General features: G+C 43.7%; 1 protein-coding gene across 1 annotated transcript in view; it reads left to right on the top strand.

Moving 5' to 3' along the window:
- Positions 1-18,950, top strand: part of TTC7A (tetratricopeptide repeat domain 7A) — a 210,114-nt gene that overhangs the window by 144,793 nt on the left and 46,371 nt on the right. The window contains exon 19 of the mRNA XM_063123964.1: positions 16,038-16,240. Coding sequence (XP_062980034.1) covers positions 16,038-16,240 — 203 coding nt within the window. The remainder of the gene's footprint in view (positions 1-16,037; positions 16,241-18,950) is intronic.

Below are 18,950 nucleotides of genomic sequence, written 5' to 3'. Positions count from 1 at the left end.
TTTGTTTCCGAGTGGTTCATCCTACAGAAATTCACTTTAAAGAGACGTTTGATGTTTGGGGACACAAATCCAATTGTTTCTGCCTTGGTAGTGGTAGGTAGAGTGATTCTTGACATTGCTTTGGAAAACGTCCAAAGCTGCAGATCAGTCGGTGTTTAACAACAGCCAGCACTAAGCTGCGCTCCTTTTCATTGTACATCAGTGGCAAGTCAGCATGGTTTGTCCAGCAACAAAAGGCTGTCAGACGTAATGCAAGTCAAGCAGTAACTTTGCATGTGTTCGGTAGAGTGTTCTGGGCACTCCATGGAGCATTTGGTGTTGTTCTTGGGAAATGAAGGTCAAACAGTGATGGACATTTTGTTTTTTAAAGGATTCCTACTGCTGAGCCCAAGATTGGCCTTATTACTTGGAAAGTTAGGCTACAGGCAGCCACTAAGCCTGGAGTCATCAGACATAATGAATACTGTTTTTGCCCAGACTGAACAGGATGCTTTTATAGGGATATGTGGAGAGGGAGACATTTTTCTCATTGTCTCATCATACTAGAACCCAATGGGTTCATCCCATGAACCTGATTGGAGGAAGATTCAGGACAACCATCTGTCAGGGATGCTTTAGGGTGGATTCTTGCACTGAGCAGGGGGTTGGACTCGATGGCCTTATAGGCCCCTTCCAACTCTACTATTCTGTGATTCTATGATCCAATGCAAAGTGGGTGGAATGCCAGAGGCAACCTTGCCGCCGCCGTTCCCCCCGCTCTGCATTTCAGCTAGACAGGCTATTTTGCCCATCTAGCTGAGGTCTCGAGGAGGCTGGGAAGCCAGAGGATTCCTCGTAAGCCAGCCTCCCCAGTCCCCTCCCCTCCTATAGGAAAGCCCTCTTTACCTTCCTTCTGAGGTTGCTTTTGTGACCTTGGAGATGCAGCCGGCATGGTCCTCTCTGCACCGGCTGTGAAGGGGACAGATGAGGAGCTTGGACTCCTGGGACCGAGGTCAGAGTGCTGTCTCCAACCTCGGTTCCAGGAATTTGAATTATCCCGTGGCCCACCAGATGCTGTCTAGAGCACAAGATTGTTCTCTTATAAAATAACAAATAAAATTGAGAGAGGATACATTAGAATTTCAAGTCACCCAGTGAAATTGATCTGCAGTAGATTCAGACCAGGTGAAAAGAAATAGCACAGCACACAATTACCTTATGGTTTCACTGCCGCAGGATGCGATATTGGTCACTAGCATGGGCCAAAGTGTGGGTTACTTTAAAAATGCTCCAGAAGCTACATATATATTTTTCTTTTTTACTTTAGGGTGAGCACAGGGGGCTGATCTGGATCATGACCCTGGTGGGCAGGATAAGGGTGTTTCAAGCCTTTGCCCTCCGCAGCAGTCATGATCCGGATTGGGGGTCCTGCACCTGCCATTTATATTGCCAAATAGTGATCCATTAAAGCAGGGGAGGGCAACTTTCAGGAGCCAGGGGCCACATTGTCTCTTGGAGCACCACTGAATTTGCTCTTGAGATTCAGCAGTGGGGCAGTGGTGACAGGCTCAGTTTAAAAGTGAAAAGCTGTTGTTTGCCTCCAGATTTCAGCAGCATGGCAGCAGCTGGAAAATTGACTCTTTTGTTTTAAAATAGCCCCTTTTTGCCGATTTCGGCCTCAAATCACAGCATTTCACTTTAAAAGGAGGCTTTTTTCCCTGTCACCACAGCCCTCCCACTGAATTGTGGTGGGGCACTCCTGCATTAAAGCAGACAGATCAGTATTTGGCCATATATACTGCAGGCGATGTGCTGATCTATGAGTGTAATAAACTTGTCTATATTGCAGGCGTGGGGAACCCAGTCCGCATTGGGACTGCAGCTGGGGAGAAAGGGTTAAAGCCCCCTAAGCCCCCATCCCACTCTAGGGTTCTAGTCCAAATCAGTCCTCCCGTCCTCTGTGCTTGCTCTAAGATAAAAAGAAAGAAAGAAAGAAAGAAAGAAAGAAAGAAAGAAAACGTATCTGCCAGCTATGTCATTAAAGTAACATATCCTTACTTTATATTTGTCAAATGGAACCACTGTGTTCAGAGGCAGTATAGCCTTGAATATAAGGTGCTGAGGAATGTACAACAGAGGAGGGCTATTACCTTTATACTTGCCTGTAGTCTTCCCAGAGACATCTTACTGACCGCTTTTGGAAGCAGGATGCTCATATAAATGGACCCTCAGTCTGACCCAGCGGAGCCCTTCTTAACTTCTTACTCAAACACTTCTCCTGAAATGTCTTAACTCCCAGTGCCAGGTTTGGGGTCTTGTAACCTTTCTGCTCTTCAGGGAGGCCAGATGGGGGAACCTGGGGACCTCCAGATATTGTTGGACTCTGGGTCCCATCAGCCCTAGCCAGCATGGTCAATGGTCAGGGGTCATTGGAGTTGTAGTCCACCAACATCTGGAGGGACACCAGCTCTCCACCGGTGGTCTATGGAGATTTCCTCTTCTGATTTCATGATTAGCCGAACCAGAAGTCATGAGATTATCCTGGCTTGAGGTCATTATTTGGGGAGTTATCATCAGAGAAGTCTGGGGAATAGCTTTGCAAATAAGCTCAGGGCGTGGGGAATGACTAGCTCTTCAAAAAATTGTCTAGCCTGGCTTCCCACACATACCTTGATAAGTAATTTTTGTAATACAAATGGCTTAGAAGAGAAAGAAAGCTAAGGGCGCAATTGTATATATGCTTACACGGGGGTGGGGGTTATACTGCTGAGAGTTATAGGACTTTTTTTCTGTCTAAGCATGCATAGGATTGTGCCCTAACTCTTTTACTAATGTTTATACATGTTCTCTTATATGGTTGTCTAGAGGTGATGTTTACTCATCCCGTCATCAGGCGAGTGGAGATTTACATGCCAGATTCAAACAGTCCCTCATTCTTCCAATCTGCTTTCTGTCTGATTCTCTGTAAATTAGTTCTGGATCAACAGCAAGGAGAGTGAATGACTAATAGGAGCATAAAAACAATTTCCTTCAAAGCATGTGTTTATTGCAAGCCTAAATAATCTCCCTTTCTCGTACTTTTTCTCTTCTTCGTTAGCTATGCATTCATCTTTTTCTGTTCAGCTTTCTAACACATCAGCCAATTTCCTTTTCCTTAAGTCAGGAAGATCCAGCCTCTTTCAGGCTGTGTTGTTTTATTTTTTTTTTAAAAAAAAACACACATTAAGGTTCACAGCTAAGTTTCAACATTAAAAAGAAAGAACTGCTTGAGAAAATTAAACCACCCACACCATCTTTTATTGATTATCATTCCACTTGCAAATACATGGTCTGGGGTTTAAATACGTCCCTCTGCCATGAATACGCTTTGTTGTTCTCATTTAGATCCAGCCTTGTTACACTTCTGGTTTTAATTTTTTTTTTTAGTATTTAATTGTTGCAACTGAAAAGAATTTATGGGCCTGCACAGATTCACAGCAGTTGAAAGCTGGAAATGCTCTTCATTTCTTCCCCTCCTCCTCACCTCCTTTTTGCAAGTTAGAATTATATTGTTGGTTGCTAACAGATTGATGAATATGGTAATACCCTTATGCAATATTCCTCCTGTGATCCTCATTTAGCTCCCAACTCAGCAAGATATTTTAATGCCTCTGCCTAGTTTTTATGCATGTAAATTAAGCCCACTCATTTCATGTTCAAACATTCACCAGATGTTTAAACACCCCTCTGAAAATGGACAAGACAAAACCTGAAGTTCAGGGCTGGGCCTAAACTTTATTTGGACCTTTGAAAGATGAGGTTTAATAGGAACCTCTCCGCATTGGGGATAGGCGGATCAGATTTATTTATTTATTTATTACATTTATATACCACCCCACAGCTGAAGCTGTCTGGGCGGTTTACACAGCTAAAAATGGTAAACATTAAAAAGTATACAAAATTTAAAAACCATCAAAAACATAAAAACAACAGTATAAAAACAACAGTATCCATTTAAAAACAACAATTCTGGGGTCCATTAAAATTAAATTTATATACCGCCCCATAGCCGAAGCACTCTGGGCGGTTTACAAAAGTTAAAAACAGTGGACATTAAAAAAAAAAGCATACAAAATTTTAAACCATCAAAAATATATAAAAACAACAGTATAAAACAGTATCCATTCTAAACAACAACAGTTCTGGGGGCGATTAATAAAACAAACTAACTTAGCATATGTTGTTAAATGCTGTTAAATGCCTGGGAGAAGAGAAAGGTCTTGACCTGGCGCCGAAAAGATAACGATGTTGGCGCCAGGCGAGCCTCATCGGGGAGATCATTCCATAAGTGGGGGGCCACCACTGAAAAGGCCCTCTCCCTTGTTGCCATCCTCTGAGCTTCCCTCGGAGTAGGCACTCGGAGGAGGACCTTAGATGTTGAGCGCAGTGTTTTGCATGGGCTCAAAACGGGACTCTGTGGTTAACCTTCAGGGAGGATAGGACAAAGCACAGGCTATTCCAGTACAGTCAGAAGGGCAGAAATAAAAAGGGACTATGGACGGAAAGCATTCTCCAGTGGTGGTGACCTTCAGTATTTGTGCAGTGTTTATGTTCCTGCCTGAGATCAACATGGCGTACACCTGCAACAAGTGCAAGCTGTTTGCGCTATTGGGGGGAAAAGTGAGTGTACTTCAGCTACAAGTGTCCACCCTCCAAGGAATAAGAGAAGAGTAAGACTTCTTAGACAGAACAGTGGAACTTCAACAGCAGAGAGAAGTACAAGAGGTGGAAGAGCAACCGCAAGTTGAAGCAGAAGTGGGGAATGCTGAAATAAGGAAAGCCGATGAAGAGGAAACTCCCTGGAAAAGGGTGACAGGAGCCAAAGAACTAGAAGGCACTCTGCACCAGTGGAACCACTAGAGCTATGTAACTGCTTTCTGCTACTGGAAGATGAGACTGGAGGACAGTCTGCAGAGGAAGAATTACAGGGCACCCCGTGCAGCAGTGAGCAAGAGGCAGAAGGTCAGTCAAGCAGAGGCAACAATACCAAGGCCTACAACAACAACAAGAGAAGAGTAGTCATTGTGGGAGACTCCCTGCTCCTTGGAATTGAAACTCAAGTATGTCGTGAAGACCAATGGACTTGCCAGGTATGCTGTTTCCCTGGAGGACAGATTCAAGATGTGATTGAAGGGTGGCCAAAGCTCAAAAAGCCCACTGACACATATCCTGATTCTGCCAAGCAGAGCTGCGAAGAAATTATGTCAGATTTTAAAGCTTTTGGAAGGAAACTGAAGAACTTTGGGCCCCAGAAAATACTCTGAGTGAATGACTGGCTACAAAGGTGGTGCCAACGTGAGAGATTCGGATTCTGGGACCATGGTCTATGCTACTTGGTAGATGGACGGCTGGCAAGGGACGGGTTGCACCTCACAAGAGCTGGGAAGAATGTGTTTGGCCACAGCATAAAGAACTTCATCAGGAGGGCTTTAAACTGAATCCTACAGGGGCGGGAGATGTAAACTTGGATGAAGGCTTATGCACGATAACAGAGAGAATAGCTCTAACCGCGCCCCAAAATAGTCTTTACAGCAGTATAGGAAAGAAGCCAGACTATAAAGCACATGGTCTTCAATGTCTATATACTAATGCCCAGAGCATGGGAAACAAACAGAACGAACTTGAACTCTTAATACATGAAGGCAAATACGACTTGATAGGTATAACTGAAACTTGGTGGGATGACACCCATGAGTGGAATACAGCAATTCATAGAATCATAGAATAGCAGAGTTGGAAGGGGCCTACAAGGCCATCGAGTCCATCCCCCTGCTCAATGCAGGAATCCACCTTAAAGCATACCTGACAGATGTCTGTCCAGCTGCCTCTTGAATGCCTCTAGTATTGGAGAGCCCACGACCTCCCTAGGTAACTGATTCAATTGTCGTACTGCTCTAACAGTCAGGAAGGGTATAATTTGTTCAAAAAGAACAGAAGAAATAGAAAGGAAGGCAGAGTCGCACATATAGTACTATATGTACTATATGCACTATATGTATTACTCTGTACAGCACCATGTACATTGATGGTGCTATATAAATAATAATAATAATAATAATAATAATAATAATAATAATAAGAAGAAGAAGAAGAAGAAGAAGAAGAAGAAGAAGAAGAAGAAGAAGAAGAAGAAGAAGTTAAAAATACTTATCCCTGTACAGAAATACAAGAGGATGAGCCTGGTAGCCCCATCGAGAGCATCTGGATTAAAATAAATGGGGCAAAGAATAAAGGGAGTTGATAGGATTCAGACACGCTGGAGGGGGTTCAGTGGAGGGCAATGAGGATGATCAGGGGTCTGGAAACAAAGACATTTGAGGAGAGACTGAAAGAACTGGCCATGTTTAGCCTTGAGAAGAGAAGACCAAGGGGATAGCACTCTTCAAATACTTGAAAGGTTGTCACACAGAGGAGGGCCAGGATCTCTTCTTGATTATCCCAGAGTGCAGGACATGGAATAATGGGCTCAAGTTACAGGAAGCCAGATTCCGGCTGGACATCAGGAAAAACTTCCTGACTGTTGGAGCAGTATGACAATGGAACCAATGACCTAGGGAGGTCGTGGCCTCTCCCACACTAGAGGCGTTAAAGATGCAGCTGGACATATGCTTTAAGGTGGATTCCTGCATTAAGCAGGGAGTTGGACTCGATGGCTTCATCGGGCCCTTCAAAGTTACTGTTCTATGATTCTGTGATTCATCCATAAGTCTGTCCCGTTTCCACATTAAATTAATCTGTAATTTTTTAAAAGAACTGCACAAAAATTCACATTAAAATGTGTATTTTAATAACATAAGAGCTCTGCTGGATCAGACAAAAGGGCTATCTGTTCCTTCCAATATTATTTATTTATTTATTTATTTATGTATAGTATAACATATATAAACTTTTCCACATCAACAGGTATAACAACAAATTAAAATACAAAATCCTTTTTCTTTTCTTTTTTAAATAAAAGAGAACATCAGTAAAATAGTGACTGGGATTTATGCTAGGCAGGAAATACTTGCCTGAAAAGAAAGTCTTCAGCAAATGCTGAAAATAAAGTAGCAAAGGTGTGTGTCTGTTTTTTGTTAGAAGGGCATTCCGCAGAGTGGGAGCCATTACACGAAAGGCCCTACTCTTGGTGGTTTCCAAACAGATCTTTGACATATCCATTTTAAATTTATTTTTGGATACTTTCTTCAAGCTGAGAACTGTGTCAGGACATTCAGAAAGTGCAAAAGTCTGAAAGGTGCAGTTTATATCAGAATTTGCAAAGATCTAATTCTTCAAGCATCTCTGCTTACCACTGATTATCTCACTATATAATATGTCCTTTGGTAAGCGGCCATCTTGTGTCTTCTGGCCATCTTTGGAATCATAGGTGTGCACAGTACATTTCATTAGGGTGTGCACAAAGGGATTTTTTTTTTTTAAAAAAAAAAAAAGACAAACATTTATAAAGGACATTATTTTTATTCATTCATTTATTAAACACTGTAGATAGTGATACCCTACTCTGTGTTCAGCTTGCTTGATCGTGGGAGGGTCATTGCAGGTGGGGGGAATGAAGAGATGCTCCTCAAGCCTCAGCATTGGTGGGGTTTTATGGTGACACTGGCCATTTCATTCCTGCTGCTGAGAGCAATGATGCTCTCTCAGAGACAGCAGTCCTTCAGCACAGCGGTGGGGCAGCCAGAGGGCCATTCCTGCTGCGTCTGGATCCCCCTCTGGATCCCTACTCAATGCCCCCCTCAATTCAGCACTTATTGTTTGAGACATTAGGGTGTGCCTGGGCACACCTGGCACACCTCTTGTGTATGCCTATGTTTGGAATGCACTCCAAGGCAATATTGAAAGCTGAATTTTAAATCAAGTGTAAAATTCAGTGCGCTGTGTATATTTGTGTGTGCTTGTGCAGAATTGTAGATTGGGTCCTGAGTCTGTGCTTACGGTTTTGATCAAACAACCTACGCCTTAAGAGTGTTAAGGGAAATCATTTGTTCCTGATTGATCCTTTTTCTGTGGCCTTTAATACAGTGGACCATGCAAAGTTGCTGATATGACTGCCGGAATTTAAGGATGTTTGTTAATGATGTTGCCAAATTTTGTCAACATTGTATTACCTGGTTCAGAATATGAATTTGCCTAGCATGTTGGTGCTCAGATGGAACAGGAATAAAATGTTATTTCCCTCTTCCGAGATTACATAGCTCTTTTCCCCTAACCCTTTGCCTACTGTTTTATGCAGTCTTAAAAAGCCTCCTTTTGTTGACTAGCCAGAATGAGCAGAAGTCCAGATCGCAATTAGTTGCTCTCATGCTCCCAACCACACCTTCTCCATAAGTGCCTGACATTAACTGAAAGCACATGATACCTTTCATGCATCACAAATGGCTGCATGGATCAAGTCATAGTTGTTTTCTGAGGATTAGCAAATGCAATGTTATTTACTCGATACTGTTTTGAATATGATTCCTCCTATATTGGGCTTTGCAGAAAGCACAGCCCTGTCTGTCTGTCTGTCTGTCTGTCTGTCTGTCTCTCTCTCTCTCTCTCTCTCTCTCTCTCTCTCTCTCTATATATATATATATATATATATATACCTGGAGCTAGCTATATCCTGTCAGATCCTGGGGAGAAAAAGCAAGTAAACCAAGATTTAGGGCTTTAATAAAATTTCTGCCGCTAGTGATTGTTGAGATGTACATTCCATGTAAACACTTCTGGCGTTCTTTGACAGTGCTTAATAACTCTCAGGAGAAGGATTGGCTTAAGCATTGAGATGCTGAAAAGAGTCAGGGAGTCAGAGCTGAAAATGAGAGAATGGTGGCATTGATTGTTCAAGGAAGGAAGGAAGGAAGGAAAAAAGAAAGAAAGAAAGAAAGAAAGAAAGAAAGAAAGAAGCTAATCCCACCATGAGGGTTTCAAGTCTGACCAGTCCCCCTTAAAGGCAAGAAGAGAATTGGGTTTAGCTGCAGGGAGCAAAGGTACCTTCACAATGCTCTTCTCAGCCAGCTACACAGACAGCCTTCATGTTATAGGATCATACTGCTATGGCCCCATATACGATGCTGCTTTATACCAGGTCAGACTATTTGTCCACCTAGCCTCGGTATTGTGTACTCTGGGGAGGGCTCTCCAGTATCATGCCCCCACTGGAGGAATCCTCCCCAGAGGAAGAGCTAGAGCTCCCAGAAATCAAGGGCACACTGGATCAGTCACTGTTAGGGTGGCCATATGGAAAGGAGGACAGGGCTCCTGTATCTTTAATGGTTGTATAGAAAAGGGAATTTCAGCAGGTGTCATTTGTATGCATGCAGCACCTGGTGAAATTCCCTCTTCACCGCAACAGTCGAAGCTGCAGGAGCCCTGCCTTCTTGACCAGATACAAAAGAGGGAAGGGCTCTTGCAGCTTGAACTGTTGTGATGAAGAGAGAATTTCACCAGGTGCTGCATGCATGCTAATGACACCTGCTGAAACTCCCTTTTCTATACAATTGCTAAAGATACAGGAGCCCTGTCCTCCTTTTCATGTGGTCACCCTATGTTGAAGAGACACACTGAACCATGACAACCCCCCACTGCGAGTCTAATATTCAAAATGGCCACCAGCAGCCCACCATGATTTAAATAAGCCACAGTGAGCTGCAGAGATTGTGTGAACCTGGCTAAAGGGTGGTAGACCCGTAAATAAATAAATGGAACCTCATAATAAACTTTAGGTTTGATCTGGATAATCTCCTGGGGATCCCTTCTAGCCCTGCCCTCTTTTGTATCTGGTCACGCTAGGCAGGGCTCCTGCAGTTTTAACTGTTGTGATGAAGAGGGAATTTCATCAGGTGCTGCATACATACAAATGACACCTGCTGAAATTCCCTTTTCTATACAACTATTAAAGATACAGGAGCCCTGTCGTTCTTTTCATATGGTCACCCTAACTAAAAGCTGTTTTTGAACATTTGCTGGCTTCATTGTCTTTTTTCTTGCTTAGCCCTGAGGACATCCTGGGTCTCAGGTGGAGGTTGTTTGCATCACTGACTACCTGACCCTTTGAACTAGAGATGGCAGGAGCTGAACCTGTGACCCTGTGCTCTGCCACTGAGCTGTGTTCCTTCCCTGCCCTGAAAATGGGGCTCAAACCGGCCACATTCAGTTCTGCAACGAAGAGCTCAGTCCAGTCTCCCAGCAAGGCAGGCATATCCAATGGCATATTCCTGCCCAGCCCCTGAAGTCAGGATTAGTTTCCCTGATCCTTGCTTTTCTCCTCCTGCCATCTCCCCTCCAGGAGAAACAGGATCCTTTCCAAGTTCCATGTCTTATTAGAGGAAGTAAGCCTAAGTACACCAGTTGCTGGGGAACATGGGTGGGAGGGTGCTGTGGCACCGTGCCCTGCTTGTGGGTCCCTGGTCGACAGCTTGTTGGCCACCGTGCAAACAGAGTGCTGGACTAGATGAATATTTGGTCTGATCCAGCATGGCTCTTCTTATGTTCTTATGTCGCTGGTTGTCCAGTAGCCATTTCAGATTGCATCAGGAGTGCTCATCATTCTCAGGAAATAATCATACTTTCGTATTCATCAGACATATGGTTCTCCTCTGAAATAGTACAGCAGAGGTTAAAAAAAAAGATTAACATTTCTTAAAATTAGGGCTGTCAATCAGTGGAAAACGTTCAGTTGAGTTAAAATTTCCCTTTAACAGATTTGTTGATTAAATATGCTCATTATCAAAATCTTGGTAACTTTACTTTTTTGACAGTATTTATTAAACTGAGATAGCTTACAGTTTAATAAACAAAAGCTACCAATCATTGTGTCAGGAGCTACTCGGGCTAGACTCAAGAACCCAGGCTATCAATGGCCTGACAGCTATGTACTACCTCCAGGAGCAGAGACAATAAGCCTATGTACACCAGATGCTGGGGAACATGGGTGGGAGGGTGCTATTGCACTCATATCCTGCATGTGGGTTCCTGGTCAACAGCTGGTTGGCCACTGTATGAACAGAATGGCTGGACAAGATTGACCTTTGGTCTGATCCAGCATGGCTCTTCTTATGTTCTAACCGACAGAATTGGAAATGACTCCTATGTGGTGAAGACACTAACGCTACAGCATAGAACATTTCCTGTGCTGTGAAGTGACTCCACCCACCTAGATTGGCCATTGGATCGGAATGGGGAAGAAATTTGTTCAGTTCACATTTTATTGTGAACTTAACTTAATTTCGCACTCCTCTCAATTTCGCAATGGAGTTCTCCAATCAAAAATACGTATTTTGGAGGAAATAAACTAAATGCATTATATTAGGAAACATGTTTGCGAAAAATGTGTTTATGAGAAATGTGCACAAAAGTGCTTATGAATTTTTATGCAAACTTTTTTTAAAAAAATATTAAAATTTAGGATGAACCAAACTTAAGATTGGAAAAATACAAAACCGTTCTCCATTGGGTCCCCAGATGTTAATTCACCAAGAACTATAAATACTTTCTGTTCAGGATGAGACTTTGCCTGGGCAATTATAGCTCTTGCTGACTTTTGATACTTGGTGCACCTTCTGGCCCCTGTCTTTTGACTTCTGGCTCAGGTCTTGTCTTGATGGCTGTATATTAAGATATTCTTAAAAGGAAACGCCATCTTTTCTCTTATTTTTTTAAAATAATTTCCTCCATTCCATATTGTGGTGATACTACAGATATGGAATAGCCTAAAAAAAGATACTTTTAATTTGCAGCCTCATAGGGAGAAATTCATATACGTATGGACCCTTCCCCACAGTTTAAGTTGGGACTTAGGAATTTAAAACGTTTCCCCCCCATTCAGCCTCTTGTTACCACTACAGTTGCAATGTTAATGGCATCAACTCTTACATTAGTATTCTAACTTCGTGGCTGATGACGAAAAGTAGATCTACCAGGCAATGGAATAATCATAATTATTTTTTAAAAAAATGTTTTCCCTCATAGCCCTAAACAAGAATTACTACATTTCTATAAGTGTCAGATATTTCAATTTTAGTGAGATTGTTCAATAAAAACAAAATGTGTTTTTCTGAAGGTTTTGTGAGGGTTTAATAACAGCTGCATGTAGAGCTTAATAATTCTTAGTGTTTACATTAACGAAAATTGATTTATAATGTCAGTAGGTTGCATTAGTATTCTTCTTCAATATTTCTCATTGTAAAAAAGCAATAGAACAATTTCTTCTTGTTGAGCAAAATAAACAGCAGAACAGCCTCATTTTTATTAGTCGATTTTTTACTTTTAAAAAATGACTCTCCAGCTACCTGTTATACATTACATGTGTGTATGAGCTAATATGCATGAATAACAGATTGGGCGGATGCTTTTGATATATAGTAATCTAAAATTTCTTATCTCTGGTACTATGATTTTCTAAATACTCATTTATACAAAATTTCATTGAACAAAATGCAAGAAAATGTTGTTTGTTTCTAGCATTTTTATCCCACTCTTCAACTAAAAAAGCTCGCCGAGTGGTTTATATAAAAAGAGAGACGATAAACCACGAAAAACCAGGCACCAGTTCTTAAATGATGTTCTTATAAGGACCGGCTTGAATTGTGACTGCTCCTAGGCAAGGAAATAACCAAATATCTCAGCAGAACTAATAGAATGGCCCTGATTCCTCTCTCTGGCTCAGTTCAGACAACACGTCAGTCACTACAGCGTGAAAACTCCACTCAACGGTTGAGTTTTTATGGGATGCTCCCCACGCTTCATGTTCTAACTCCACCATTGTGTGACTGTGGGCTACTGTGGAGTTGAGTAAAATCCATCGTGACGTTCGATTGACAGTTCCTTCACCCTTGCTCCTCCCCTGGTCCTCCCGATGGTATCTCATCAGCCATTACTGGGGGCGGGGGGGAAACAATCCCGATGGCTCTCCTAGAGCGGCACTCTCTCCTTTTGCCGCTCTTGCCGGGGAACTCTGTAGCCCGTGGGAAAAGTCAACTCAACACAGTGGAAAACTCCACGGAGCCTGCCACACAACATGCCTGTGCAACGATTGCTCAGGAACTCTCCTCTGCACAGCATGGATATTAAAAAAAAACACCACCTCCACTTTTTATTATTATTATTATTATTATTTATTTATATAGCACCATCAATGTACATGGTGCTGTACAGATAACACAGTAAATAACAAGACCCTGCCGCATAGGCTTACAATCTAATAAGTTGTAGTAAACAATAAAGAGGGAAGGAGAATGCAAACAGGCACAGGGAAGTGTAAACAGGCACAGGGTAGGGCAAAACCAACAGTGTAAAGTCAGAACAAACTCAATATTTGAAGGCTATAGGGAAAAGAAAAGTTTTGAGCTGAGTCTTAAAAGCAGTGATTGAGTTTGTAGTTCTCAAGTGTTCTGGAAGAGCGTTCCAGGCGTAAGGGCAGCAGAAGAAAAAGGACGAAGCCGAGTAAGGGAAGTGGAGGTCCTTGGGCAGGCGAGAAGCATGGCATCAGAGGAGCGGAGAGCCCGAGCGGGGCGATAGTGTGAGATGAGAGAGGAGAGATAGGCAGGAGCTAGGCAGTGAAGAGCTTTGAAGGTCAGTTTTCCCGCCAGACAACACATTTCTCAACAGTGGCGTAAAAACTCCACTTTGGAGTTCTAAAACCACGGTTGAGAGATGTGTTGTCTGAACTGGGCCTCCCTCCCACACTTTCTCTGTTGTAGCCACTTTGAATGACTGCTTCTACGTGACAGTTCAGGGAAGGAGGAGCCAAATGTAGTGTAGTGGCTGTGTTGGGCTGGGAGTCGGGAGATCCGGGTTCTAGTCCCCACTCGGCCATGGAAATCCACTGGGTGACTTTGGGCCAGTCACAGACTCTCAGCCCAACCTACCTCACAGGGTTGTTGTTGTGAGGATAACGTAGAGAGGAGGAGGATTATGTACACCGCCTTGGGTTCCTTGAAGGGAAAATGGTGGGATATAAATGTAATAAATAAATGGAGCCGGTCTCCCAGCCAAACTGATGGAGTGTCCCTAATTTCCATCTCCCCCTCTCTTATTTATTTATTTATTTATTGCATTTTTATGCTACCCAATAGCCGAAGCTCTCTGGGCGGTTCACTCTCTTCACATGTTTGGAGCACCTGCTTTGCATACAGAAGGTCCCAGGTTCCATCCCAAGCATCTCCAGGTAGGGCAGGAAAAACTCCTGCCTGAAACCTTGGGGAACCACTGCCAGCCAGCGTCGACAATACTGGGCCAGATGGACCAAGGGTCTGATTCAGTATAAGGCAGCTTCCTATGTTCGCAGTTGGAGAGGGGGAGCTGCTGCTGGGGTTCCTTGATCAGTGTCGGGAAGCCATTGCGCTTGGGCTACCATTGCTGCTCCGACCGCAGGAAGGGCAAAGGGGGAGAGCTCCGGGGGTGAATCAGAGGAGGCTTTGGATCCAAAGCCCCCACGTGCTGAGACAAGATCTGAAAATATGGATGGGAACTATGCCATAATTATTTTACCTCCTATTGAAACCAGCGGGGAGGGGAAAACTTTAAAAGGACAAATTGGCAAGGAAAAACGGAAAAGGAAAAGTGAGAACTCTGTCCGCCCGCCCTAACCTGGCCAGCACCATCCCGGCAGAGCTTAGGAAATGGATGTTTCTTGCCCATAGGTTCTCCCTCTCCTGCCCCCATAGGATTGCTCTGCTCAGAAATTGTTCTTGCTTTTTTACATTTTTCCAAGGCTGGGCAAGACCCCTGCCTGAGACACTGGGGAGCGGCACCATGACAGACCATGATTTGATTTGATTTGATTTGATTTGATATAAGGCAGCTCCACAAGGTGAATTGCTTGCCTCTCTTCCCCTGTTATTGATAGCAAAACAAAGAAAAACCAAACAAATCCACAGATGCCCTTGAATACTTCCTTTATGTAGGGAGAGCTAAACAAAGAGCTAAACCAAGGAGCGAATAATAATAATAATAATAATAATAATAATAATAATAATAATAATAATAATAATTTTATTTCTTACCCACTTCTCCCTCTGGATCGAGGCAGAGTACAACACAAATACAAAACACCATAAAATACATATAATTGATTAAAAACATATAAAATAATACATTATTAAAAGCAGCACATTATTAAAAGGGGGAAGTAAAAGCAACGCAAAGCTGCAGAAACCCAAACAGACTAATAACCCCTGTTTATTTCACTACTCTTAAAAATCCAATTTTCTTCCACCTTTCTCATTTATTTAAGCAAAGTAAGCAAGGGATTCATTGAATGGCCAGTAAGTAAGGAGTCCTTAAAATGTGCAAATCTGAGCTACCCAGTACGCACATTTGCAAATCCACATGTCATAAACAGGTTTATTTTTCATGCGGTAAAACATCTGGTTCTTAAGCTGCTAACATTCTCGACGTTTCAGAGTTACCCCCGCCACAGTAAAGCTTTAGGGACACACATATAAATAAATGTTAGGCCTCATCTAGAGTATTGGTTAGGCCTCATCTTGTGTATTGCGTCCAGTTCTGGGCTTCACAATTCAAGAAGGACACAGACAAGCTGGAGCGTGTTCAGAGGAGGGCAACCAGGATGATCAGGGGTCTGGAAACAAAGCCCTATGAAGAGACACTGAAAGAACTGGGCATGTTTAGCCTGGAGAAGAGAAGATTGAGGGGTGACATGATAGCACTCTTCAAATACTTAAAAGGCTGTCACACAGAGGAGGGCCAGGATCTCTTCTCGCTCCTCCCAGAGTGCAGGACACAGAATAATGGACTCAAGTTAAAGGAAGCCAGATTCCAGCTGGACATCAGGAAAAACTTCCTGACTGTTAGAGCAGTACGGCAATGGAACCAGTTACCTAGGGAGGTTGTGGGCTCTCCCACACTAGAGGCTTTCAAGAGGCAGCTGGACAAGCATCTGTCAGGGATGCTTTAGGGTGGATTCCTGCATTGAGCAGGGGGTTGGACTCGATGGCCTTGTAGGCCCCTTCCAACTCTGCTAATCTATGATTCTATGAAATTGCCTTCTTTTGTTTTTTGTGTGTTTTTTGTAGCTGAACTCTTCATGGAACAGCAGCATCTCAAAGAAGCGGGCTTTTGTATCCAGGAGGCAGCCAGTCTCTTTCCTACATCTCACGCTGTGCTGTACATGCGGGGGAGGCTGGCGGAGATGAACAGCAGTTTGGAGGAGGCGAAGCAATTGTATGATGAAGCACTCACAGTGAATCCAAGTGGAGTGGAAATCATGAACTGCTTGGTGAGTGTGCACAAGGGGCTCCCATCTAGGCTTATGCCCTTGTCATGTCGCCGCGGGGTTGTTTGTTGGCCTCACAGGTGGCCTAGCAGATGGATTCCCAAAAATTCTATTCTGCAAGGTCCACGAACTGCAGTTGGATATTTATTTCTGGGGGAAATCCAGCATCCTTTCCTGTACTACAACGGACCCTCCTGGGAAATTAACGCTTTGTGAATGTTACGATCCATGTGAGCTGGATGCAATAGCTAACGCTCTGCTGTGATAAGTTACTGGACACTCCTGGTCCAAATCAGCCCTAAATATTTGATGCTGGGAACTTTTCAAGGCCTGAGGCCTCGCCTTTTTTCATATTAGCCCTCGGGCTGTCATGACTATGTATATATATAGAGAGAAATAAGTATGTGTTTGGCAAGCATGGGAGGAGGGCCGCAACACTCACACACAAGCTGGTGTAGTGTGGTCACTTTAAGTTAGGAAGCTCTGGAATCCAGTCTAGCCTCTGCATGGACTGAGCCTTAGGCAACACTCTGTTCTCTTAGGCCATTTCTGCACCAGCCCAGTATAGAGGGAGGGAGGGAGGGGGGAGGATCTCATTATATCCTGATCATGAGACCCTCCCCTTAGTCCACATGCGGGCGTGACATCCCGGGAGGAAGGAGGGTGTTGCGCCCGCCATTAAAAAAAATTTTTTTTTTAAGGAACTGAGCACACATGCACTCCAATGAAAAGTGAATTGTTGGGTTTGGTTTTTTTTAAAAAAAGCCCCAACCCCTCTCCCCCCCTCCGATTCCTCCTGGCCCGGTTCCTTCCCTCTACTGCTCCCCGCTACTTCTGGGGAGGAGGGAAGAAGCTGGGAGAGGCGGCCACATGCCCCACAGACTCAGGACGATCCTGAGACTGCGGGAAGAATCAGATTTTCCCAGGGAGTATTTATCCCAGGGAAAACCCGCGCCCCCCGCCCTGCCCCCAGGAGTCCCTGTGCATTATTTGGATGCACAGGGTCTCAGCCGTAACCAGCCCACATTTTCAGGCTGGTGTAGAAACGGCCTTAGTCTCAGTTGTTTATACACAATATCAAGGTAATGATACTGACCTACCCTACAAGACTGTTCTAAGAATTACCAAGATAATGTATGTTAAATGCTACATGTTGTTGTTGTTATTTTTATTCCATTAAGAACGTAAGATGAGCCCTGTTGGATCAGACCCAATGCCATCCAGTCTAGGATTTTGTTTCCAACAATACCCTCCCAGATGCAGCTCTTCTTTCCCAGTTTGACTCCTAGCAGTTGGTATTCAAAGGTATAGAACAGGGAGGTTTTATTCAGCTGTCGTGGCTGATAGCTTTTGATAGGCCTATCGTCCATGAAATTGGCCATCACCACGTTCTGTAGCAGCAAATTTCCTATGAAGATACATTGTGCAAAGATGAAATTTACTAATGTCTGTCCTAATGTACTGCAGATCAGTTTCCTGGGATGACCTTGAGTTCTAGTGTTGGGAGATGGATTTTTTCCTCCCATTTTTTCACACCATGCATCATTTCATAATTTTGTTACATTTTTAAAAAATATCTATTGTTTTTAATGAGTTTTTGATGCCAAACAAGTTGTCTTCGCCACTTTTTTCTTTTCTTTTTGAGAGACAGAGAGAAATAATTCTTTCAGTAGGGCTGGTGGAAAGGCCCTGCTACTCCCTCTCATTTTGCCCTAACTCAGCCTGATGGAGTGGCTGCTGGTGGTAACAGTTGAGGGAGGAAAAGCCTTCTTGAGGGAGGTCTTTCAGCAGGGATGATGGAATGGCCCTGCTTATGCTCTCCTCAGCTTCAGCTCAGCCTGATGGAGTGGCTGCTGGTGGAAACAGTTGAGGGAGGAAAAGCCTTCTTGAGGGAGGTCTTTCAGCAGGGATGATGGAATGGCCCTGCTTATGCTCTCCTCAGCTTCAGCTCAACCTGATGGAGCGGCTGCTGGTGGAAACAGTTGAGGGAGGAAAAGCCTTCATGAGGGAGGTCTTTCAGCAGGGCTGATGGAATGGCCCTGCTTATGCTCTCCTCAGCTTCAGCTCAACCTGATGGAGTGGCTCCTGGTGGAAACAGTTGAGGGAGGAAAAGCCTTCACAAACGAAGCCTTCAGTAGGGCTGATGGAATGGCCTGCTCTTTCTTTTACCCCCCTCAGTGCAGCCCCCTCAACAACAGCCTCATCCCAAATCTGGCTAGAAACTGTAGAGCATGAAACTACTGTCGTTTGAGCTTGACAAGAATTACATAATTTTATTGATTGATTCAGTCAGTCGTACACGTACTTGAGTAATTACCATTTGATGCATGTGAGCAAACATTTGGAGTCTAGCGCTCATTCTCCTATCTATAGGTTCCCCTTCCTATGTTTCCTTCTCTTCACATGTGTCTGGTTGCAACACACGCCGTTTGAAAACACGGAAATGATTTGCATCCAGAAACCAACCCATTGCTAATGGGCAGGAACATCACATGGCAGTTTCCAGAGCAAGTCTGCACTGCTGTTCGGAGTGGGCTGCTGCTCTGATTCAAGGCATTTGTAACATGAAACTGCGCTGCCCAGCTGGCAGTGAAGCACACCCCCAGCTTGTCTGGCCTGCAGCGACGACCTATTATTCATTCATGAATTGACTTATTTATGATAAAGCATCTAAAAACACCCTATACTGGAACCAGCGTTGCATGGAACGTAC

Source organism: Elgaria multicarinata, chromosome 4 (genome assembly GCF_023053635.1).
Source record: "Elgaria multicarinata webbii isolate HBS135686 ecotype San Diego chromosome 4, rElgMul1.1.pri, whole genome shotgun sequence".
NCBI classification, from domain to species: Eukaryota; Metazoa; Chordata; class Lepidosauria; order Squamata; family Anguidae; genus Elgaria; species Elgaria multicarinata.
Note: the sequence above shows the minus strand (reverse complement) of the source record. Positions and strands in the feature narration are given on the sequence as shown.